This window comes from Nannobrachium achirus, assembly GCF_963921795.1.
Source record: "Nannobrachium achirus genome assembly, chromosome: 18".
Classification (NCBI taxonomy): Eukaryota; Metazoa; Chordata; class Actinopteri; order Myctophiformes; family Myctophidae; genus Nannobrachium; species Nannobrachium achirus.
The window spans coordinates 45569073-45593791 of NC_137825.1; the positions used below are offsets into that span (position 1 = coordinate 45569073).

Consider the following 24719-nt stretch of genomic DNA (forward strand, 5'->3'; position numbering starts at 1 on the left):
TTAACGCATAATGGATTTTTTACACCATCACCGCGGAAAATGTGTTTACAGTACACGGCGGCGCGACCCCTCATCAGCTTCAACAAGGTAAGCGAACGAACGAACGAACGCGAACGAGCGCCGTATTGGCCCGGAGGTCTCTTGAGAATTGGGGCGAACAGGAACGTCCAAAGCGGTATAAGAGTTAAAGTCTCAGTCTAAGGAGTGTTCCTTAAGTATATATGCAGTGAGCGAGTCCTCTACCAGCCTTCCTTCATTTCCTCCAGACCTCCCGCACCTGCAGTTAAACCAAGACAAAGGACAAACGAGGGCGCAGCAGTTTTCTCTAAAGTTCAGCCCATCCCTAGAATGGACATATTGATGACCCCTGCATAGGGCTGTCACGATTATGACATTTGACATGACGATTATTTGTCCCTCAAATAATTGCGATTAACGATTAAATTGTGTTTTTGTCGTTGACAATTACATTTCCGTTTGGCTTTTTAGGCTTTTAAGTTGCACATGGTAGATATGACACATAACCTAAATATACAGATAAATTACTGACATATTTGACAACATTATACTTAAAAAAGGAACATTGATAGTGGAAATAGCCGATCTACAAGCTCACAACGCGTCGCATCGCGACGCGTTGTGAGCTTGTAGATCTGCTATTTCCACTATTTATGACCCCTTTTTTAAATATATGAACGTTTTTCAACGTGGAAACGATTATGACGATTATGAAAAATAATCGTGATTATGTCAAATAATCACGATTTGACGATTATTATGTAATAATTGTGACAGGCCTACCCCTGCATGCAACTTTTTCGTCCCCTCACCTGTGCAGACTGCCAGCGCTGGCGCTGGAGTGCGAGCGGTCTCCGTCTCGGGGAACGCTGATCACCTTCCAGGCCTTCCCGCTGAGCTCGCTGGACGTCACTCCTTGTCGGGAGTAGACCGCCCTGTCCTCACAGCCGATGGCCCACATCTACGCGGCAGCAAGGTTATTATAGTAAACGAAAACTAACTAAAAAACGAAAACTAGAATGGAAAAACATTTCAGTTAACTGAAATAAAAATAAAAACTAAGCTTTTAAAAAAAAACGAAAACTAACTGAAACGGTATTGTGTGTTTACAAAACTAACTAAAATAAACTAAAATTAAAGAGAAAATCTCCTTAGTTTTCGTCTTTTGTCTTTCGTGGAAATAAAAAAATTAAAAAACACCAGTTGGTGAGGTCAAAGAGAGAAGTTGTATGTCTCAACATTCCTGCCACTCTCAACAATATGATGTTTTGTTGATTTTCTTTATTAGACAATACTTTTTCCGGAGCTTTTTTAATCTCACCCCTGACAAATACCCCATATTAGGTAAAAGACTAAAACTAACACTAAAACTAATAAAAACTAAACTAAAACTAAGCATTTTCAAAAAATAAAAACGAAACGAAACTAGCAACCCCACCTTAAAAACTAATTAAAACTAAACTGTAATTGAAAACAAAACCTCAAAACTAATAAAAATTAAAACTAATGGAAAAATCCAAAACTATTATAACCTTGCGCAGCACACCACAACATCAGTCTCAGTCATCTCTGACTGAACTAGTCCTCTTTTCTCTTCTATAGTCAAAAAGCACTGTTTCCCAAACAGTGGGTAAAAATCTAATTTTCTTTTCCTGAAAATCTACAAGCTCGCGACACGTCGTGTGCTTGCAGATCTTCTATTTTCACTAGTTTGGGTCCCGGTCAACATCTAATCTCTCTAATTAGTCAGGGAAAAATTAGCAGAATACCTGTCAAACCTGGGAATAAATTCCTTACCAAACAATTTCTTCACCAATGTGTTCGTAAAGGTGTCTAGTAACATATTTAACAAAGATTGAAATTCAACATCCCTAGCAAAATGTTTGACAGCTAGGGTAATTCTGGGTCTCATTCACTTACTATACACTGTACTATAAGGGGAAAAATCACTCCCAAAAATATGCTTTAAGTGGGATGTGAGGGGTCTAACTAGGCGTTTTTAATTATTCTGAATCCATTGCAAGCATTTGTTTTGCACGAAAAACATTCCTTGTGACAAAAATGGACCCCATACACCTTGTGTAAAGTGATGACTCATCACTAAACCATTGTTTATTTGCGTCTGATTTTGGCCCAATGAATGTTTTTCGTGCAAAACAAATGCTTGCAATGGATTCAGAATAATTAAAAACACCTAGTTAGACCCCTAACATGCTACTTAAAGCATATTTTTGGGAGTGATTTCTTCCCTTATAGTACAGTGTATATAGTAAGTGAATGAGACCCAGAATTACCCTAGCTGTCAAGTATTTTGCTAGGGATGTTGAATTTCAATCTTTGTTAGATATGTTACTAGACACCTTACGAACACATTGGTGAAGAAATTGTTTGGTAAGGAATTTATTCCCAGGGTTTTATTAAAATTCCTTAACTAAATAATGGGTATCGACCTGAGAAGTTTGGGAACCACTGGCCTAAAGAATAAGTCTTGTGAGTATTGCAGGCTGGAGTCACACTTTTTAGTTTCAACTTCAAAGTTAAAAAATGTAGGTAACGCCCTGTGTTTTAAAGGAATAAACGTCACACTAATCAGTATGAACAAAGCATGTACAGTACAGTATCATGTTCCCCCGATTGTCAGCCATTCGGTGGGGATTCACCTGGTCATTGAGTCCCACGTTGATCACAATCATTTCTCCCACCATGCTGATCCACCCCGAGCCACAGGGGTTGTGAGAGTTCACGCCACGCCTGAACCACACCTGGATGGAACCAAACGCAAGATACTATAGAATAGATGTGTTCGAAAGAACCCACAACGCGAGGAGCTAAATCGGCAGAGGTTTAGACAAAAATGTAGACAAAAACAGCAGATCTGCAAGCTCGTAGATCGGCTATTTTTGGCAAAGAGGTTTGGTGTGGAGGGGAAAAAGAGCAGACTAAGTACGGAGTGAAAGGTCTAGTTCATTAAGTATTGACGGTTCAAGTGGTTGAATGTCAGAAAACACAAATTGACATGAATCCAAAACACACTGATGATTGTGCTGTCAAACAATGAAAATATATGGAATCTATGAAAAGGTTGTGGGGGTCCCTGCTTCATCTCTCTTAACTCTCAAATACCTGGAACGCGCCCGAGTCGCGTTAGATTTTAACCACTTTAACCATTATTGTATGCTTTAACCTTAGAAAAATAGCAGATATACAAGCTCACAGCGCGGCACCGAGTGCCGCGCTGCGAGCTTGTAGATCTGCTATTTTTGAAAAATCGTGAAAATGTGTGCAAGTCTATGAATATATTTGACCCGACTTCTAAATCCTTCCTCTAAATCAGTGGTTCTCAAACGTTTTCATGTCAAGGACCCCCAAAATTACAGGTATTTAGCCACGGACCCCCATCTCAAAATATGTTGTTCCAGGGACCCCCCAGAAGCAAATATTTGATTTACAAATGTTCGCTTTTAAATAGATATATTCAAAGACCTGCAAAGAAAAATCATGATTTTTCAAAAATAGCAGATCTACAAGCTTGCAGCGCGGCACTTGGTGCCACGGTGTGAGCTTGTATATCTGCTATTTTTCAATGGTTAAAGTAGTCAATAATCCTAGGCCTAAATGGGTCTAAGTGGTCCATGGCCCGAAAACGTTGAAGAAACCTGCACTAATGGTTAGCTTCCCAGTGTGTCCTTACTTTGTTGTCCTTGGTGAGGGCCCACACTACGTTGACGCCCACCGCTACGTGGATGGCACCAACCTCCGCACTGGGAGAGTCCACCACCACCCAGGACGCACCTGGTACCCCAAAGAAATGACATCCTTAGTAATCCATCTGAATTTCTATTTACTTAACCAGCCAGTCCTGGTTAGATCATTTACGTTTTTCACATGACCAGGAGAGCAGCAAAATGTTCAACAACATATTACTAGGCCTGTTACAATTCAGGCTTTTGCAAATCCCGCCCCATTCTGCCCTGTTACTATGGTGGGACATTAACCCTGGGCAGATTGTTTTTATAGTGGCAGTGAATGGGATTTTTTTTTTCATAGCCTCATTATTGCAATTTAAAGTACCAAAGGAAAAACATCTAGGTGATATTAATAAAAAGGGAAGACAAAGGTACAGTAGTTACATTGCAAAACAGGGGGTTTCCCCGAAAATATATGTTTTAATTTGTTTAATCCCAGTGGGACAGAATCACTATTGCAGATTATTTTATAGTGGAAGTGGATGGGATTTTTTTTTCCTTCATAGCCTCATTACAGCTATATAAAGTACCAAAAAAAACACATCTACGTGATATTAATAACAGTACAGTAATTACATAGCAAAACAGTAATTTCCCCCCGAAAATATATGTTTTAATTAGTTTAATCCTCTGGATCAGAGAGAGAATAGAAATAGAAAAAGAAAGCACATTGCATCTTGGGTAGGAAGAGGAGAACTATAATCTGTTCTCCTCACATAATAGGCTGGGTTTTCGTAATTCTGCCCATTTAAAATATATGTACCCAATCGTAACTCTTAGTTACATTGATAAGGTCCATGTGAACTAGTTTGTTGAAGCTTATTCATTATATTGAGCGAAATCGCGGCCGTAAATCGCGGCCGTACCAGACGCATGCCGTGTCGCGCAGTGCGGACTGTTCTTGAAAGCCTGAAGCAACATTCTCCACTGCACAAACTCCACCCCCGATAGCAAAAAGTGAATGGTTTTTTCTGGTTGGCCAGTCAGGGAGTCTCAGGAACCAATCAGAAGGCTGACAAACGTATCAGTTATCACATAATTGTCTAATTATTTTGTCATAATCGTTTCCATGTTGAAAAATGTTCATATAATTTCATTTTTTTTACCCATTTAGGCCTAACCTATAGTTAGGCCTAAATCAGAATTTAGCCTACAAAAACAAATATGATGCAACATACTGTACATGTACTGTAAGCCCCTCCCAATACACTAAAATGTGTACCCGGCCTGAATGGGTTAAAGAAAGTGGAAATAGCGGATCTACAAGCTCACAACGCGTCGCAATGCAACGCGTTGTGAGCTTGTAGATCGGATATTTCCACTTCCATCAATGTTATTTTTAAAGCACAAAGTTGTCAAATATGCCAGTCATTTCTTCGTATATTTAGATTGTGTGTCATATCTGCCAGGTGCAATTTCAAAGTCTAAAAGCCAAGCAGAAATGGCACCTACCCTGGGGGCAGTCTCGCCCAATGCCCTCCCTGACGATGAACTGGCCTTCCCAGAGCACCGCCCAGACCAGGTCCCCGGGACCACAGCTGATCTGGACCACCTCTCCGGGCACAGAGATCTCCTCCCAAGCGGTGCCCTCCGGACTGTGGTGCTGAATCCCTTCCCTGAACCACACCTGGATGGACGGAGAGGAGGGGAGGGGAGGGGAGGGGAGGGGAGGGGAGGGTGCGGTAAGAGAGAAAGAGAGGGTGAGAGGATTATAAGAGGGAGAGAAAAGGAGGGAAAGGGTGACAGGAAGATTTGATGTGAAGGGAAGAAAGGAATAAGATGGGAGGAAAAGATGTCCAGGGCAGGAGAATTCCCGTTTAGTAGACCAGTGGTTCTCAGCCTTTTCAGGCCGCAACCCCCAAAATAATCATTTTGAATTGGGGACCCCCTCCCCACCCTGACGAGCACTAAGAGTTGTCACGGTTCTATTGTGAAAATAGCCGATCTACAGTACATGCATGTAGATCGGCTATTTTCACAATTGCTGGCTCTAATATTTGACAATTTGGCCAATGCAATGTTTAATTTGTCATTTTAGAGTTATTAAAAAAGTCCTTAAATTGTCACTTTAGATATGTGCAGATACCCTCTATACCCTTAAACCTTATGTTGGTTTGTTTACTGTTGAGTGAGAAAACAGTGTTTCACATTAAGCTAATCACATTAAGTTAAATCCCCCAAAGAATGTAGGGATCCCCAGGGGGATCCCCACATTTTTTTGAGAACCACTGTAGTAGGGCATTCACCAAATATTCGAATATTCGAATATCAAAGTCACTGTTCGACGTTGTTCACCGAAGTCGAATATTAGCTTATTTTTTATTTTTTTATTGTTTTCTCTTTAAAAAAGATATAGTTTATAAAGCTTGGCTAGATAGGAAGTCATAAGAATGAGTTGTCAATGCCCCTGGTGGATGAATTTGTTAATGCTCTATACCATGGGTTCTCAAACTTTTTTTAGGCCGTGACCCCCAAAATAAACATATTTGAACTGGGGACCCCACCCTGACAAGCACTTGGAATTGTAGGTATTACATTTAAAGCTATACTGTGTAAGATGCTCAACTAGTGGTCAGTAGCCCTATAGCAAACCGCGGTCGCGTCCACGTCTTTCGGCCGTTTTTCGCGTCTGCCTCCACCTCGTCTGCCTCCACCTCGCCGAGATCTATCTTTAGAGGGGTCCCTGGTTCCTGTGCGTTCAGGCATTCCGGAGAAACGGACTCCTTCACCCTGCCTGGTAGGCGAGGTACACGGGCGACTACAAATATGGCCGCCATAGCAACCCCACTTCAAGATGCGCTGTGATTGGCCAGCAGTGTATAACCCTCGCTGTGATTGGCCGGTAGTGTGATGACGCAATTTTGCCGCAAAATTCTCCCCCCCTCACGGCTCATAGAAAACATATAAAGAGAAGGCTTTAGAAGCTGAAAATAACGGAGTGGGTGTTCTAAAACTTTAGCGATTTAAGAGTTAGGACAATTTTAAGATTTGTTTTGTAAAAAAAGTTACATGGTATAACTTTAATGTGACTCGATTCCGCAGATAAATATTGAGAAAATAGCAGATCTACATGCTCACAACGCCTCGCAAGTAGATCTGCTATTTTCACAATGTTCGCCTCTTGCTTACTTAATATTTGACGGTTTGGCCAGTCCTGTCGAATATTCGACTATTCGAATACTTTGAGGTCCAATAATTCGAATACTAAAAATCACTATTCGTGAATGCCCTACACTACAGTTGTATGAGAAATGAGACAATGAGAAAAAGAGGTGGGTGAGACAGAACGAGAACAAGAGAAGAGAGAGGAGAGAAATGAAGGCAACAGGAAGACAGAAGCAAGAAGAGGAACAGAGGTTTGCATGTGGAGAGAGAGCGAGAGAGAGAGAGCGAGCACAGAGAAGAGAGCGAACAGCGGGGCTGTAATTGTTGTGTGTGTGCAGCGCAGACAGAGGTGTTTGCTTGATGTGTCAGAACATTGTGATGTGTGACCTTGCCGTGGGCTTTGGAACAATGACAGACATGTTTCTCCGGGTGTGTGTGTGTGCGTGTGTGTGTGTGTGTGTGTGTGTGTGTGTGTGTGTGTGTGTGTGTGTGTGTGCGTGTGCGTGTGTGTGTGTGTGTGTGTGTGTGTGTGGAGGGGGCGGGGTGTCTGTCAGTCTTTGTAGTGGTGTCATTTTAATTGTGCACGTGGGTGTCAGCATGTGTGTGTTCACCGCAGCCTACACCACTGAGTATGCATCATGTCCTCTGTGTGTGTGTGTGTGTGTGCGTGTGCGTGTGTGTGTGCGCGCGTGCACTTATGTTTACATATAGTTGGGTTCCTGTTAGTACTAAGGTAGCAGCTGTGCTCCCCACTTATTAGTGTGTGTGTGTGTGTGTGTGTGTGTGTGTGTGTGTGTGTGTGTGTGTGTGTGTGTGTGTGTGTGTGTGTGTGTGTGTGTGTGTGTGTGTGTGTGTCTGTGTGTCTGTGTGTCTGTACGTGTAGGGGTGCAACGGTTCAGTCAACCCACGGTTTGGTTCGAACCTTGGTTTTCTGCTATTTTCACAATTTCTGCCTCTAATATTTGACAATTTGGCCAATGTTTAATTTGTCATTTTAGAGGTATTAACAAAATCAATAACCAAAGACAATGCATAGCTATTTTTTCCAATTCCAAAACTTTTCCAGTACTGGAAAAAAAAAATCTAATTTCAAAATATTTCCAGTAATTTCATGACCGTGGGAACCCTGGTTGTACCTTCCCCTGCAGGGACACTGCCCACAGTGACAGTCTTCCTCGGGGCTCCTCGCTGATCTCCCAGCCTCCGCAGCTGATGTCGTTGAAGGGGTCCGGCAGAGCTGACTGCTGTGAGGGGATCTGTCGGCACAGCACATGGGAGGAGAGATAAGCACACACGTACACACATAGTAACAATTTACAATTTAAGCATTTAGCAGACGCTTTTAATCCAAAGCGACTTACAGTAAGCAGTTAATACATCAATACAATAAGCAAGCTAATATGTCAACAATACAGCAAATGCATAGGAATATCAATCTAAAGATTCTAAAACTAAAAATGCTATCTAGCTTCATGTGTGGTCACTGGTCACCGAGGGAAGGGGAGTGTTACAGTAGTGCTATGGGTAAAATCCTCAGTGTCTATTTGACCCATTAAGACCCGAAAAATACCCAAAAGTCTTCTAAATCCTAACGTTTTTCTGAAAAACGTGTGTTTCTATATCAGTGGTGCTCAAAGTTTTTAATGTCAAGGACCCCTAGAATGATATATGTACAGCCGCCGATGCCCATCTGGAAATATTATGTATCAAGGACCCCACCAGAAGCAAATATTTGAGTTACAAATGTTCGCTTTGAAAAAGATCACTTGAAAGATTGTCACGATCAATTCAAAGATGTCAACGATTTAAAAAAAATAGCAGATCTACAAGCTCGCAGCGCAGCACTGCTGTGAGCTTGTATATCTGCTATTTTTTAATAGTTAAAGCATAAAATAATGGTTTAAGTAACAATGCGTTCCAGGTGAATTCAGTGAATGTACTTGAACACTCGGGACACACAGACACACGAAACCCACCTGGGCCCAGGTTTCTCTAGCCTTGTATGTCCTGTACCGGAGCCATCTTCGGCGGCGGACGCAGGAATTCCACTTCTTGTCTTTGGTGTAGTTGGCAGGGAAGTCCATGGCGTAGCTCCAGCCCTGCACACACATTTCAAATAATGTTGCTGGGTTCTTTTCCCTTTTGTTTTGGGTTGGGATATCTGAATGGCGTTTATCACTTGCATTCTTGTTTCAGTTTTTATTACAGGTGATAATAATAATAATAATAATAATACATTTTATTTGTATTGCACTTTTCATTCAGTGAATCTCAGAGTGCTACATACATTTCAAGGAGAACACATACTAAAAGAATAAAAAATTATCAAAGTCAATAATAAACATTAGCAGGTGGATTCAATAATCAATAATCAAAATCAATAATATAATGTTATATGACGATAATATGCAGATTTTAAAATACAAAGATAACTTAAAACTATAAACTAGAAAAGGCCTTCCTGAATAAAAAGGTTTTTAGGCCAGCTTTAAAAGAGTCTAGGTTCTGTGGTGCTCTCAGCTCTATGGGGAGGCTGTTCCACAGGCGTGGTGCTGCCGAGCAGAAGGCCCGGTCCCCCATAGTGCGTAGCTTGGTATCAGGGACTTCCAGGAAGAATTTGTTGATGCATTGCAAAACACGGAAAGTTTGTCATCTCGTTGCGTGTGTGCCCTTACATTGTCCCCAATCAGCCAATCTATTCTATAATATAGGCCGGCGTACAATTGAGGAGCGACACAAATCATAGTACTACACAAAACACAAACAATGCAAAAATATACATTCATAAGTAAACTATATAAGGGCAGTAAAGAACTGATCCATTTAGGTGAGGGGAATACAAGGAGAGACTTAAAGCAGGGGTCTTCAACAGGGTGTCCGGGACCCCTAGGGGGTCCCCAGTGTTACTACAAGGGGTCCTCCATATCTTTGAGTGATAGAAACTTTTTTTTTCTCCTTTTTTATATTAACCACTTGAACCCTAGCCTCCATATTCTGAGAACTTTAGCCAATAATAGCAGATCTACAAGCTCACAACGCCTCGCGCTGAGCTTGTAGATCGGCTATTTTCGGCAAAGAGCTTTGGTGTAGAGGGGGAAAAAGAGCAGACTAAGTGCAGAGTGAAAGGTCAAGTTTATTAACTATTGACGGTTCAAGTGGTTAAATATCTGAAAACACAAATTGATATGAATCCAAAATACTCTGACGATTGTGCTGTCAAACGATGAAACTATATGGAATCTATGAAAAGGTTGTGGGGGTCTCTGCTTCATCTCGCTCTCAAATAAGGGGTCCTTGGTCTGAAAACGTTGAAGACTTTAAGGTTACTGCTATCGCTGCTATGACACCTGAATTTCCCTCCTGGGATCAATAAAGGTTTATCTTATCTCAATGACACAGACAATGATAAGCAATGGAGAGTGACAGCATAGAGGGTCGAGGATCGCTTCTTGACATCCCTAAACCTGTTTTGTGACAAAAAACATAAATATTCTGATAGAGGGATTCTGGGGGAGTGATGTGAAAGAGAAACATGAGAGACAGTGACACAAAGATAGTTAGACGGAAAGATGAGTTAAACTTTGGACTGAGGGTAAACCTCCCCAGTAAGGCTGTCACGATTATGACATTTTACACGACGATTAATTGTCACTCAAATAATTTGCGTTTAATTGTGTTTTTGTCGTTGACGATTACATTTCTGTTTGGCTTTTAGGCTTTGAAGTTGCACATGGTAGATATGACACATAACCTAAATATAGAAGAAATTACTCACATATTTGACAACTTTATACTATAAAAAGAACATTGATAATGGAAATAGACGATCTACAAGCTCACAACGCGCCGCAATGCGACGCGTTGTGAGCTTGTAGATCGGCTATTTCCACTATTTTTGACTTTTCTTTTTAATATATGAACATTTTTCAACATGGAAACGATTATGACGATTATGAAAAATAATCACGATTATTTGACGTGACAATTATTACAATATTGTGACACTCCTACTCCCCAGCTCATGGCTGAGAAAGGCAGGGCAAGAGTGGCAGAATAATAGAGAGAACGAGCAGAATAGGATGTAAAAGGAAAAACTGAAAAAATAACATCAGACACTCACCTCTTTTTCAGTGGGTTCTCCTTCAAAGTTCTCGTCCACGTGCCAGTCAGCTTCCCACTCCCAATTGGCCGAGGGGAGCTCAAAGCTGTCCAGCGGTTGGTGCTGGAGACCTGTGACATCACTCCACTGCCAGCGGTCGCTCGGCAACAGGCGCTCCGAGAAGCCATCCACGGGATTCCACCTCTGGCGGAAGAGGCATAAAGAGATGGGGTTTCAGAGCCCACACATGTACTGTATAAATGGTGCATTTATATAGCGCTTTTTATCCAAAGCGCTTTACAGAGATTGTGCATTACATTCACCCATTCACGCACACATTCATACACCGGTGGCGGAGGAAACCATGCAAGGCACCAACCAGCTCACCGGGAGGCGGGAGCAATGTGGGGTTCAGAGTCTTGCCCAAGGACCCTTCGACATTAACTCAGGGGGAGCCCGGATTCGAACTGGGAACCCTTCGGGAACCCTTCGTGCTCTAATAACGGTGTCTCTACCCCTGAGCTATGCCGCCCCACATCCACCTGTTTCCGCGGGAGTTTACTGGAGATTATTTGGACCACACTTCCGGTTTAACAGCAGACATACAAGCTCACGTCGCGTCGCAGATGCAACCCGTTGTGAGCTTGTAGCTTGGAACCGTATGGGTCCATTTGGTTCCATTTGTACACTCCCAGAGTTACAGACCGGTAAGGGGCCATTTGGAACCCCCTCAAAGACACTTTTAGATCCACTGGTGAGGCAGAGTTTTTCCAGTGAGCCAACATGCACAATATCAGAACCCGGACTCTGTTTGACCAGAATGGAACAGAGCCTTAATCAGTATGATTGTTAACACCTGTGAAAGAGGTAAGGAAGGGGCCCAATTTCTTTCCAATATGGCTGCTGCGCATAGAGCCTATTCCTGAGGTACTGACTACCTAATCAGCCCCACCTGGTTCTCGTAGGTCTCCTCCTGGTAGCGTATGGGCAGGTCGGAGGCGTGCACGTTCAGGTAGATGTTGTGGTCGCAGGCGATGCCCCAGCAGCACTGCTGAGCCGCGGCCACGCGCTTGAACTCCAGCTGAGCGTCGCGGCACTGCTCCCACTGCTGCCCCGCGGTGGACAGGCTGTAGACGCGGCCATAGACGTCCACTGCCCACAGCAGGGACACGGTCATGGCTGCAGCACCTGCTGGGACCCCTGGAGAGGAGAAGAGACGGGAGGAGAGGAGAGGAGAAGGGTGGATGGGACGGAGGTAAAGGAGAGGAGAGCTTCTGGTTCAAGTTCAAGGTTTATGCACTCCCTGTCTTTTGAGCGGTGCTAACCGCTCCTAGCCTCCTACATCCGGCTTTGTCTGTTCGTATTTATGTATGCATGTATGGCTCATTGCCCAAGCGTCGCTGGACGTATAATCAAATTAACTCCGCTCACTTCACACTGGGTGTGATTTTTTCATGAAGGGCTGCAGAAAGAGTGGAAGACGGACTGTTATGGCACGGGAGGGGAAAGATGTCATGATGATGTACAGCAAAAGGGAAGGAAAAGACTAGAGTGAATGCAGTTCACACTGCATTTGCAAGTGACAAGAAGCAGATCTGAGCGTTCAAACAAATAGGATTCAATCACTGGATATGGCACAGATATGATTCAGGCTGGATTTGGCTGCCAGTGTAAATGGGGCCTTATAATTGGCCAGACAGATCCATACAACTGATGCATGTGAATCAGCAACTGGGCAGACTGCTGACCTTCTGTTGACTTGTCCTCGTTTCTTCTCAGTCAGTCTGAGCGGTCTGACCAAGGCAAAATGTAGCCCAGCCGACTGCCTATACAGGCCTTTTTATTTTGTACTAGACTACACAGATTCTTGTGGTTGAAATACATCTGACACTGTATACTATAGTTTTGCGATAGTAAACACAAGGTGCTGTGTGGGAAATCTCCAGTTCTGAAATAAGAATTGTGTACATTTAGAGCAGCGGTTCTCAACCTTTTCAGGCTGGGAACCCCAAAATAATCATATTTTAACTGGGGACCCCCCACCCTGACGAGCACTAAGAGTTGAGGCATTACATTTTGTATAACATGGTTCTATTGTGAAAATAGCAGATCTACATGCTCACAACACCTCGTGTTGGGAGGCGTTCTGAGCATGTAGATTGGCTATTTTCACAATTTCAGCTGTTTCAATTTCAATGTTTAATTTGTCATTTTAGAGGCATTAAAAAGTCCTGAAATTGTCACTTTAGAAATGTGTAGATACCCATACACTTAAACTTTACGTTGGTTTGTGTACTGTTTAGTGAGAAAACAATGTGGCACATTAAGTTAATCATCTGGGGACCCCCCTGGGGGCCCCGACCCACAGGTTGAGAACCACTGATTTAGAGTGAAGGTGGAGCTTTGCACATTAAGCAGGATCATGTTATGAGGTTGGATTGATCCTCCTTGGCCTCATGTGCTTTTGTCTGCCTCTTTTGAGACTTCTCAGGTGTTGCCATTATTATTATAGGCCTATAGCATGACGTTGTTGGCTCACATTCCGGATGGCGAACAAAGCCTATATTACAATGGTGTTTTTTTGCCTACGTGGCAAGAGTAAATGGATAATATAGCCTGCATTTAAGGCATGCAAAAACGCTGTGTGGACCTGTGTAATGAAAGTGAACACATGCAGCCCACAGTGAACACCGCACTGGCGCCAGTGATGCTCTTATCTTTAGAGGCGTGACCATGGTCAGTGCACTGACCACCGTAACAAGCGATTAATAAACCATGTTTTTGAAGCGACTGTAAAATATCAATGCAAACACAAACATGACCATACTACCAACAAATCATCCGATCCATCTCCCTCTGCGTTTTGAAATGATCAACACAAGGAGAAAGGTGAAACTGAAAGCCATGGTAATTGTTGACACGATGCGTTTGAAACGATCGGGTGAACAAGAAAGGAGAAGTGAAGATGAAGAATGTATGCATATATCTCTCCTCTGATACTGTACTTGAAAATAGCCGATCTACAAGCTCACAACGCGTTGTAGATCGGCTGTTTTCAAACGCCAGGCTAACGAATGTTGTGTGTACTGTACACAGCAGTCATGTCAACATATAACCAGTGTTCACCTGCGATGAACATTATTATGCAAAGGATAATCGCACTCTAAATGTGCACAATATTCTACTGTATATTATAATACAAATAAATACATATCAGTGACTGACAAGGGAAAATGTGGATGTACAACACACATAATCAGCACAATGAAGGAGGCAGCCTCGAGCTTAGAGGCTTACACCTCTAGAAATAGCATATTAACACAAAATACCAACCTGGTGCTCCCTTTCATAAACGATGCACCTGTCTGTGGGCAGGTTACACTCCTATGCATTCAGTCGCTGAAAATGAACGACCAGCCTCCTAAAATATAAAGAGCCCTGTGCCTGCTGTTTACTTTTACATGGCAATCATCTTCCTCGCATTGGCAACCAAAAGGGATTGGAAAGCAAAGCAGGAAGTTGTCGTGAAGTGTTGTATTCCTATTGGCTGGCCTTGTGCATCGCACCGACTTCAAAGATTCACCAGGGGTCGCTGCTAATCAAATTATGTGAAGGCACGCAGGCTCAGAGGATCAGAGAGATGGCACACAGCAGCATAGTGGATGATATAGTGATGAACAATGATAAACAGATAGATAATACATATTTACTAAAGGCTACTACACTATTGTGTTTAATTTCTCTATCCACAACTGGTATTTCTAAATAGAAATTACTTCCATATTGACTTCAGAAACTGGCATAATGATACACCAGGTTAGGAGATGGACAGCAACAATCAATGTACAATTTAGGCATTGAGCAGATGTTCTTAAAGGACAACATTGTTTTTATGTGTTTTTTTTATTAGTGATTTTAATGATTTTGATTTCAGTAGGTGGGGCATGCATACAAGTGGCTATTTTTTAGACACAATAAACCCATGCCCAAGATTCACTGCAATCTTTCATGGGCAGATGTGACTTATGGGGGCTAGTAGTGTTACTGTAAATACTAAAAAAAAAGAAATTGCCGACTAAAAAGACATAGTTAGCATGCCCCCATCACCACTGATACAAAAATGGCTGAGTAAATGAAAACATTTTAACGCTCATCTTTTCTTTTCTCTAATTACAATCTAAAATATGAACCCTTGCTGTAAAAAAAACGAAGTCGTCCTTTAACCAGAGTGCCTTACAAAGTGCAAGATTGGAGTAAGAGATATTAACCATGTAACAAACAAGAGGGTAAGTAGAGTGTAAAGGAAACAATTAAGTGCTAACTAGGATACCAGGTAAACTTGTAAACATCAAACTTATCATCTGTCTTCTAAACAACATGCAATATAAATAAAAGTATAATTATAAATAAATATAATTGTTTTGTGGACAAGCAAACTGTATACCGTATGTCTATATTACATGCTGTGTGGTGGCCTATTGCTACATCAATCTGGGAACTAAATCTAAATCACTAGCTTTCTTCACAAAATGTGTTCATAAAGGTGTCTACTATCACCTCTGAACTTGGTTGGGTTTGACAAAGTTCAGAGGTGATAGTAGACACCTTTATGAACACATTTGTGAAGAAAGCTAGTGATTTAGATTTAGTTCCCAGATTGATGTAGCAATAGGCTAACTTTCCCAATACTACAAGGAGAAGTGGTACAGCTAAATGAGGAGTGCTAGGGCAGTGGTTCTCAACCTGGGAGTCCCCAAATTATGTTGGGGGGTCCCCAGATGATTAACCTAATGTGCAACATTGTTTTCTCACTCAACAGTAAACAAACCAACATAAAGTTTAAGTGTATAGAAGGTTATCTGCACATTTCTAAAGTGACAATTTAAGGACTTTTTAATACCTCTAAAATGACCAATTAAACATTGGCCAAAATGTCAAATATTAGAGGTGGAAATTGTGAAAATAGCCGATCTACATGTAGATCGGCATGTAGATCTGCTATTTTCACAATAGAACCGTCTTATATGAAATGTAATTCCTCAACTCTTAGTGCTCGTCAGGGTGGGGGGTCCCATGATTATTTTGGGGGCCACGGCCTGGAAAGGTTGAGAAACACTGTGCTAGGGGATGACACCAGGTCTGATCTTCAAACTCCAATCAAGTGCATGTCACGACCATTCTGCATCAGTTGAAGCAAGGTGCTTGACCAGCAAGTGTGCTGTGGAGCTGCAGTTGTCAAGACATGAGCTTAGGCCATGGCTACACGGAGCTGGATATTTCTGAAGCTAGACATTTTTTTGTGCTGTTGGGGCTTGCAGCCACACGAAGCTGGATATTTTGGCCGCGAAGCTGGATATTTTTTAAACCGGATAAATAAGTGAAGACATAAAAAAATATCCGATTCACTGGATCCGTGTAGACAGGGAACCCGGATATCTCTGAAGACTTTACTGTGTGTGTGCTTGTTAGACCTAGATATCTTTGTCGTGTGGACCTAGATATTTCTCTATGTGGATATCTGAAAAAACGGGATATATGAAATATCCAGCTCCGTGTGGACCTAGATATTTTTCTATGTGGATATCTGAAAAACCTGGATATCTGAAATATCCAGCTCCGTGTAGCCATGGCCTTAGTGAGACTTGGATAAGAAGCTGAAGAAGGTCAAACATTTGATCTCTGATCCTCCAGATTTTGTACAATAGAATACTTACAGGACAGAGAGCTCACTGGAAATCAATGTCTCTCCCTGTGTCTCTCTCTCTCTGTCTCTCACAGATACTATGATTAGGGATCAAAATGATGATCTGTTAATTTGATATAGCCAATATTGATCCCAACTTTCGTACCAATAAAAAAACATTCAATTAAACAGAAACGTTTGTGTGTGTGTGTGTGTGTGTGTGTGTGTGTGTGTGTGTGTGTGTGTGTGTGTGTGTGTGTGTGTGCGTGCGTGCGTGCGTGCGTGCGTGCGTGCGTGCGTGCGTGCGTGCGTGCGTGCGTGCGTGCGTGCGTGCGTGCGTGCGTGCGTGTGTGTGTGTGCGGTTAAGCCACAAAAAAAGATCAATAGTTAGTTTTTTGGTTTGTTTGTTTTATTGGGAAATAAAAAGACTACATTAGTCAACACAGTGCCAAGGTACATATTGAAAAAAGCATGTAAGAATATAACTATGTTGATAAAATCTATTCAGCGACTCAAATCGGTGACCCTGTGAGAATGAGTTTATTGTTGCGGGTTTTTTCTCGGGGTGTTGACATTACATTCTGTAAGCTTTTATTCACAAATGTAAGGCAAAAAAAGAAAGAAAAAATAAACGGATCTCTTCTCCTCACAAACAATGGCATACCTTTTATGTATCAAACACTGTCCACCATATTGAATATGATGCCATAGAAGTCAGATACATCTGTGATGTGCATTTACAGTGTGCACTGTACGGTACTGTACAGTACACAATAACATCTACAGCTTACAGTGAAAAGCAAACAAAGGCAACCAACATTCAACCACTGTAGAAACAGGAAGAGTGAAAAATATTCCTTTCATTGATAGGTCATAGGTGAATCTACCCATTTGATATACATTCTAGAAGTCAATGGCAAATCAAAATCAATAGTTTTCGTTTTCCATGGCTCAGATCAAATATAATTGCCAATTTCTTGACTAAAAAAAAAAACATCTCTTGTAGAGGGGCACTCCCACCGAGTGGACATTTGCATACATATTCCGTTTTAAATAACCTCTCGAGAATATATATATAAACTGTATATAAATAGGCTGTTTTGAACTGGTCACATAAGAGATAAAATGTTCTTGTTGAAATAAACACAACCACACTCAAACTACAAGCCCTTTTCCCAACACACTCCCTTCATTCTCACAACTTGGAATACATTCTTCAAGACAAAAATAAAAATAAAAAATATAATCCACTTGCTGCCGAGTCTGGAAGGTAGCCAGGATGCTGCTCCGTTTCACCATCGTCCGTTCATCATCATTAAGGCAGCAATGTCCAGTCATGCCAGTTCTATCTCTGGTTGTAGTTGTGGAAATGATTAATACGCTTATTTGACAGAATGTTCAGCTGGAGTGAAACTGCATATTCTCGACACTCTGGGGCCTTTTCCACCAAAAAGAACCTTTATTTCAAGAACCAGTGCCATTCAACTTTCTTGGAACCTTGGTTCGTTCCGGCCGCGAACCGGCTTACGTTTCCACCAGATTGAACCAGATTGAACCAGAGGAACCAAGGCTTTTGTGGTTCCCGTTCCGAACCAACTCGGTTCTCGGTGGAAAAGCTCACCTCTGGTTCATCCCATAGGCGGGAGAAAGAACCCGGGCCGGTTCTTTGCCGGTCGAAAAGCGCTCTCTGTGTGGCTCGACTCGATATCAATAACTTAAGGATAACCTCTCCCCACACCTAAAAGTCTAAAAGGTTATTTTTGTGCCAGCAAGGTCTCTTTGTAACAGAGGCGTCAATTGGATATGGCAAGGTATGGCAACATGACTGGTGTCTTGCACGCATGCCTTTGTGCAAGACACCAGTCACCAGCGTGTGTGCAAGACACCAGTCATGTTGCCATACTTTATCTTTTGCTGAACTGACGCCACTGCTTTGTAAAGGCAAGATTTCTGCTTAACCACACAAACCTGTGTGTGTGTCCCTATTCTGGGTCATCTACAAGTTCGCAACGGTTGCAACATGACGGGTTGTGAGGCAAAAAAAGAGATTTGGCATAGAGGGGAAGAAAGGAGGCCCGCCCTGGGGAACCCCGTGCAGGCATTGACACTAAGGCCTGCCCACCTGCCCCCGGCAGGTAAATCAAACGTTGGGGCAGGTGAAGTTTGCTTTCAGGTTGCCCGACCAGGCAAGTGCTCATTTGAGAGGAGACGCAACTGTCTATAAACACAACACCAGATATCTGTCTAAATACCTGAACATGGCTAGCGTGCTCTGTTTTCTGGTCTGTGGAATGTAACAAGTGTGAAACCACAGACACATTCAATCATAGCTATGTAGGTATTTGGTATTTTTATTTGGATGTAGTGTATGACATTTTCTATCGCACAGCCCCAGAAAGTAAAGAAATAAGTGTTAAATTGAGCAGTAATTTAAATCTTACCAATCATTTTATCATGGACAATTTACTTTTCGGGCAAGTGGGCATGACCTTTGGGCAAGTAGAACATGACCTGTACTTGCCCGACGGGCAAGTTCCTCTGAGAGCTTAGTGTCAACCCCTGCCGTGCAACGAAGTACATCAGGCTTTATTGGTTAAAGAAAAGACATGATGGTTAATTCTATGTCGCAAAGCCTTCTAGGAAACTCTGTGGTGTGTGTTTTACAAACTAGAATGGACCGCTACGATTAGAACGGGGTCGGTGATGACACTGTCACATACAACATTACTTTAACATTATTGTCAATGTGTGTATAAAAAAAATAATAAACAATGTTAATTAAAAAAAAAAAAGAGCAGGTCGTGGTGCAGAGCAAGACTAGCATGCAGGTTAACTGGACGTCAGTCTCAGGGGCGTCACAAGGGGTAGGAAAGTGGGACTGAGTTACTAGGGCCCAAGGTGATGGAGGGGCCTTAATTATTTTATACTTTAGCTATTGAAAAATAGCAGATATACAAGCTCACAGCGCGCGCTGCGAGCTTGTAGATCTGCTATTTTTTAAAAGTCGTGAAAATGTGTGCAAATCTTTGAATATATGTATTTTTTAAGCGAACATTTGTAACTCAAATTTTGCTTCTGGGGGTCCCTGGAACTAAATATTTTGAGATGCGGGTCCGTGGCCAAATACATACCCTTTTGGGGGTCCTTCACATGAAAAGGTTTGAGCTCCACTGACATCGAAACATAGATTTTTCAAAAAAACCTTAGAAGGATTTGAAATATTCATAGATTTTCATGATTTTTCAAAAATAGCAGATCTACAAGCTCGCAGCGCGGCACTCGGTGCCGCGCTGTGAGCTTGTATATCTGCTATTTTTCAATAGTTAAAGCACAGGGGCCCCACAGTGAATCCTTGTACCCGGGGCCCAGAATTTGGTGCGACACCCCTGGTCAGTCTATTTATGAGATCATGAGTGTGGACCAGAGAATCCATGTGGGACGATTCCTCTGACTGATGATGATGATGGTAATGGTGAGTCTCTTCTTGCCCTGGTGAGTTAGACGATGGGCGCTGATCTGTCATTCGTGACTGTTGGTCTTAGCTTGACGGTGGCGAAGGGGTTTCCACCTCTGCGGAGTCAAAAATCAAAGTTATCCAGTGTATCATAATCAAAATCCCTGCCATCTCATGGGACATGCTTCCATGGTTAAAGAATAGCAACAAACGGGAAGTTGGTGTCGTTTTCGCCTCTTCCTCCCTCATCTATTCCTAGTCTGTTTAGTACAGTGTGACATCATTTATTTCCTTTGCTTTGCCAATGAGGAAGTGGCGAGAACAGCTACATTCCTCCCACTCATGCAACATGGTGGCATGTCCCCTTGAAGGACAGGGTAACAACTCTCAAAATGATAATAATAATGATAGTAATAATAGTAAACATTATTTATAGAGCACTTTATTATACTATACTTATATTCATTATTTTACAATGTGCTTAACATAAATTGTAAGAAGTAATGAAAATTATGAAACATTTGTGAAATAAAAACATGAACAGAGTCAAAATACAATTTCAAATTTCCTTTCGGATAAGATACAGATATGTATTCCACTAATAAAAACTTTTAGATTGTATCAGTTACAGTCTGTCCGGTCACTCACCCTAGAAAAGCAGCCTTTCCATTCCCATTGACAAGTGAAATCTGTTTTTAAGAAAAGAGAGGAAAGGAGTTAAAAGACGTAACAGTGAATGCACCGGGATAACATGGCACGCACGCACAAACGAGCGCACACACACACACACGCACACGCACGCGCACGCACACGCACACGCACACGCACACACACACGCACGCGCACGCACACGCACACACACACACACACACACACACACACACACTGAACCACTGTTACCAAAGTCACACTTCCAGCTGTGATGATGAGTGTCACCAGACAGGTTTTCATAACTTGATATAGTACATGTCAACAATGCTCGTCACCTCCCCACACAGCATGTAAAACTCGCACATACAACACGTACATGACCTCACAGACCTCATGCAGTCAGGAATCTAGAAAATCTAGAAAGGCCTGCGAACAAGGGATGCACTTTCTCGCTCTTTCTCTGTGTGTGTGTGTGTGTGTGTGCAAATTATGACTATCTTATCAACTTCCCCTAAAAGCAAGGTGAGGACTGAGGATGATATACAGGGGCGTCACAAGGGGTAGGAAAGTGGGACTGAGTTACCAGGGCCCAAAGGTGGAGGGGCCCTAGTAACTTTAGCTATTGAAAAATAGCAGATATACAAGCTCACAGCGCGGCACCGAGTGCCGCGCTGCGAGCTTGTAGATCTGCTATTTTTGAAAAGTCGTGAAAATGTGCGCAAATCTTTGAATATATGTACTTTTTAAGTGAACATTTGTAACTCAAATTTTGCTTCTGGGGGGTCCCTGGAACTCAATATTTTGAGATGGGGGGGGGGATCCTTCACATGAAAAAGTTTGAGCATCACTGACGTGGAAACATAGGTTTCTTGGCACACATTTTCACGATTTTAAAAAAATAGCAGATCTACAAGCTCGCAGCGCGGCACTCGGTGCCGCGCTGTGAGCTTGTATATCTGCTATTTTTCACTGGTTAAAGCAGTCAATAATTCTAGGCCTAAATGGGTTAAAGCAAGGTGAGGACTGAGGATGATATAGAGCGGAGGAAGATACGAATTGGCTATGTGACTGAGAGGATATTGGCTGTGGAGTAATCAGAGCGATAAATGTTTGTTTATTGAAGTTGTAAAGAACTCCATAGAGATGCTGTGACAGATAAGGCTGTAGATATGATTGAATGCGTGGGTGTTTCCTCGACTCGTTATCTGTTGTTTTGCAGGCGTTGTTATTCGGGTTGGTGTGAACAGATACCGAATATGAACGCGGAACTCTGGATCCTAAATCGAGATTATTATAATTTCGTTTCTGTAATGTAACGGTTGCTGCTTGTCTCTTTATTGTGATGATAGACTTAAAGACGGTTTTATTTGAGGTGAGATGTGTTGTACTGTGTGGCTCCCACATACACAAATCAATATGTTTTCCTTCACTCTTATTTTCATAGTAATTAGTATCATAAGCATCTAATATGCAATGTGGTAAACTAAGCTGATTGCCCTCTGCAGAGATTTAAGTCAATAAGGTATCTTAAAACACAAAACCTACAATATGCACAGCCATTACTGTTTGATATTATAAATATATCAAACAATCCACTAGAGGGCACACAGGGGCAGATTACAGAAGTCACAAAAACACTGCCTAAAGGGCACAGCAGTGGGTGTGGTTTACTGGTGCCACAAAAAAATCGTCCATTCATCTTTTCCATCGAGATTTACAAAAAAATATTTGTATCAATTATTTTAAGCCTAGGAGGTAGGAGGGAAGGAGGAGTTTTACAATTTACAATTACAATTTCACAGACGCTCTTAATCCGGAGCGATTTACAGAAAGGACAGCACAAGGTAAGACATCAAATGCATAGCAATAGTAATCTAGGATTGTCTAACAGTCATCAGTCTAACAGTAGAATAACCAAAAAATCAATAATCAGTACAATGAAACTATACACACTATACTGCCCTAGCCCTACAAAGCCATGAGTGCAGTAACTACGCTTTTGGACACACCGACTTATTTGTGTATCCCAAAGGACAAATTGGAATTTGTGATTTTTGGAGATAAATAATTACCTCAAGAAGAGACATATACAATGACTGTAATTGTCCATATCTCATTTGGCTGACCAGTTGAAACACTTTTAACTCTCAAATACCTGGAACGCGCCTGAGTCGCGTTAGGTTTTAACCACTTTAACTATTATTTTATGCTTTAACTTTAGAAAAATAGCAGATATACAAGCTCACAGCGCGGCACCGAGTGCCACGCTGCGAGCTTGTAGATCTGCTATTTTTGAAAAATCATGATTTTTCTTTGCAATTCTTTGAATATATCTATTTAAAAGCGAACATTTGTAACGCAAATATTTGCTTCTGGGGGGTCCCTGGAACAACATATTTTGAGATGGGGGTCCGTGACTAAATACCTGTAATTTTGGGGGTCCTTGACATGAAAAAGTTTGAGAACCACTGATTTAGAGGAAGGATTTAGAAGTCGGATCAAAGATCGGGTCAAAGATATTCAAAGACTTGCACACATTTTCATGATTTTTCAAAAATAGCAGATCTACAAGCTGTGAGCTTGTATATCTGCTATTTTTCTAAAGTTAAAGCATACAATAATGGTTAAAGTGGTTAAAATCTAACGCGACTCGGGCGCGTTCCAGGTATTTGAGAGTTAAACACATTTATCAGTCATTTCCTTCCTCGTAGTTACTGCACCATGTCTTTGTAGAGCAGTATAGACGAATGCACGGAGCGGCAATCATAACTGCGGTGACAAGCGGCTCCGCTTCACACCGCGACATGGCAGCGCTCTGTGGATCCGTCTATAGGATGACCTGGCAATAGTCTACATAACAAGCTATCTAGTTACATTTTAGCCTTTGAATAGGCCTGCAAGGTCGTTGAGGCTAGGGCAAGTGCTACGCTAAGTGCTACGGGCTAAGGTGGAGTCCGAAGAGGCGAGTACTCAGATTACCGAGGAAGATTGGGAGCGAGTTTGCATTTCTAATTGCAATGGCGAGTTCATTCCACGGTTTGGGAACCAGATAAGGGAGAAGTGAAGGAGATGGTGAAGGAGAGGGGTGGGTTTCTAAACGTGGAACGGCAGATGGGATGGCAGTCATGGCACCTAACTCTATGGATGGCACGCGTCATTGTAAAAGTGCTCCCCTCAAACCCCTGAGGCAGCAAGTGCACTAAAACACTAAACACTAAAAGAACAGCGTGATGCCAGGAGAGACAAGAGTGTGTGTGTGTGTGCGTGCGTGCGTGCGTGCGTGCGTGCGTGCGTGCGTGCGTGTGTGCGTGCAAGGTGGGGTGGATTCTGCTTCGAGAACAACTATAAATTCACTCTCAATCAGCTGTGATGGCGCAGGGCCCGAATGAGGAGGACACTGTATACCCCCCTGTTCTACTACAGTATCTCTCTCTCTCTCTCTCTCTCTCTCTCTCTCTCTCTCTCTCTCTCTCTCTCTCTTCTCTCTCCCTCTCTTTGTCTATAGCCAAACACAATGGTGTGTGTAACATTTTCTTTATTCATGCCATGCGTGCGTCGTGAGTGTGTGTGCCGCAGGGTTTTGATTCTAGAATCTTTTTCCCCTATGGGCTGAATGCACTGACCGTATTTTTTGGCGATGGTGTTGACTGGAACACTGAGCGGACCCTGGGCGGGTCATCACTGTAGTCTGGGGGCGGGAGCAGCACTGGCTCCTCCTCCACCTCCTGTTCTGGAAGACTGGCCACGCTGAGACTCCTGACAGGTGTCCCCAAGTTGCTGCTGTAACAAACAATGCAATGCTGTTACACAGTGGCGTCAGTTCAGCAAAATCTAATTCTAAGGTATGGCAACATGACTGGTGTCTTGCACGCGCGAAGGCCCGCGTGCAAGACACCAGTCATGTTGCCATACCTTAGCAATGTTGAATTTAGCCAAGGTATGCCATACCTTGCCATATAGCCA

At 42.4% G+C, this 24719-nt stretch overlaps 2 protein-coding genes across 2 annotated transcripts in view; both read right to left on the minus strand.

Moving 5' to 3' along the window:
• Positions 1 to 14397, minus strand: part of tecpr1a (tectonin beta-propeller repeat containing 1a) — a 56380-nt gene extending 41983 nt beyond the window's left edge. Inside the window, exons 1-9 of the mRNA XM_080748270.1 lie at positions 14302 to 14397; positions 11921 to 12168; positions 10990 to 11172; positions 8846 to 8968; positions 8006 to 8125; positions 5217 to 5391; positions 3710 to 3810; positions 2679 to 2780; positions 831 to 979 (exon numbers count right to left, since the gene is read on the minus strand). Of these exons, the coding sequence (XP_080604396.1) occupies positions 831 to 979; positions 2679 to 2780; positions 3710 to 3810; positions 5217 to 5391; positions 8006 to 8125; positions 8846 to 8968; positions 10990 to 11172; positions 11921 to 12145 (1178 nt within the window). The 5' untranslated portion in view covers positions 12146 to 12168; positions 14302 to 14397. The remainder of the gene's footprint in view (positions 1 to 830; positions 980 to 2678; positions 2781 to 3709; positions 3811 to 5216; positions 5392 to 8005; positions 8126 to 8845; positions 8969 to 10989; positions 11173 to 11920; positions 12169 to 14301) is intronic.
• Positions 14398 to 20148: 5751 nt separating this feature from the next.
• baiap2l1a (BAR/IMD domain containing adaptor protein 2 like 1a) overlaps positions 20149 to 24719 on the minus strand; it is a gene marked incomplete at its 3' end in the record, with an annotated part of 45589 nt that continues 41018 nt past the window's right edge. The window contains exons 12-14 of the mRNA XM_080747101.1: positions 24380 to 24533; positions 20754 to 20794; positions 20149 to 20221 (exon numbers count right to left, since the gene is read on the minus strand). Of these exons, the coding sequence (XP_080603227.1) occupies positions 20149 to 20221; positions 20754 to 20794; positions 24380 to 24533 (268 nt within the window). The remainder of the gene's footprint in view (positions 20222 to 20753; positions 20795 to 24379; positions 24534 to 24719) is intronic.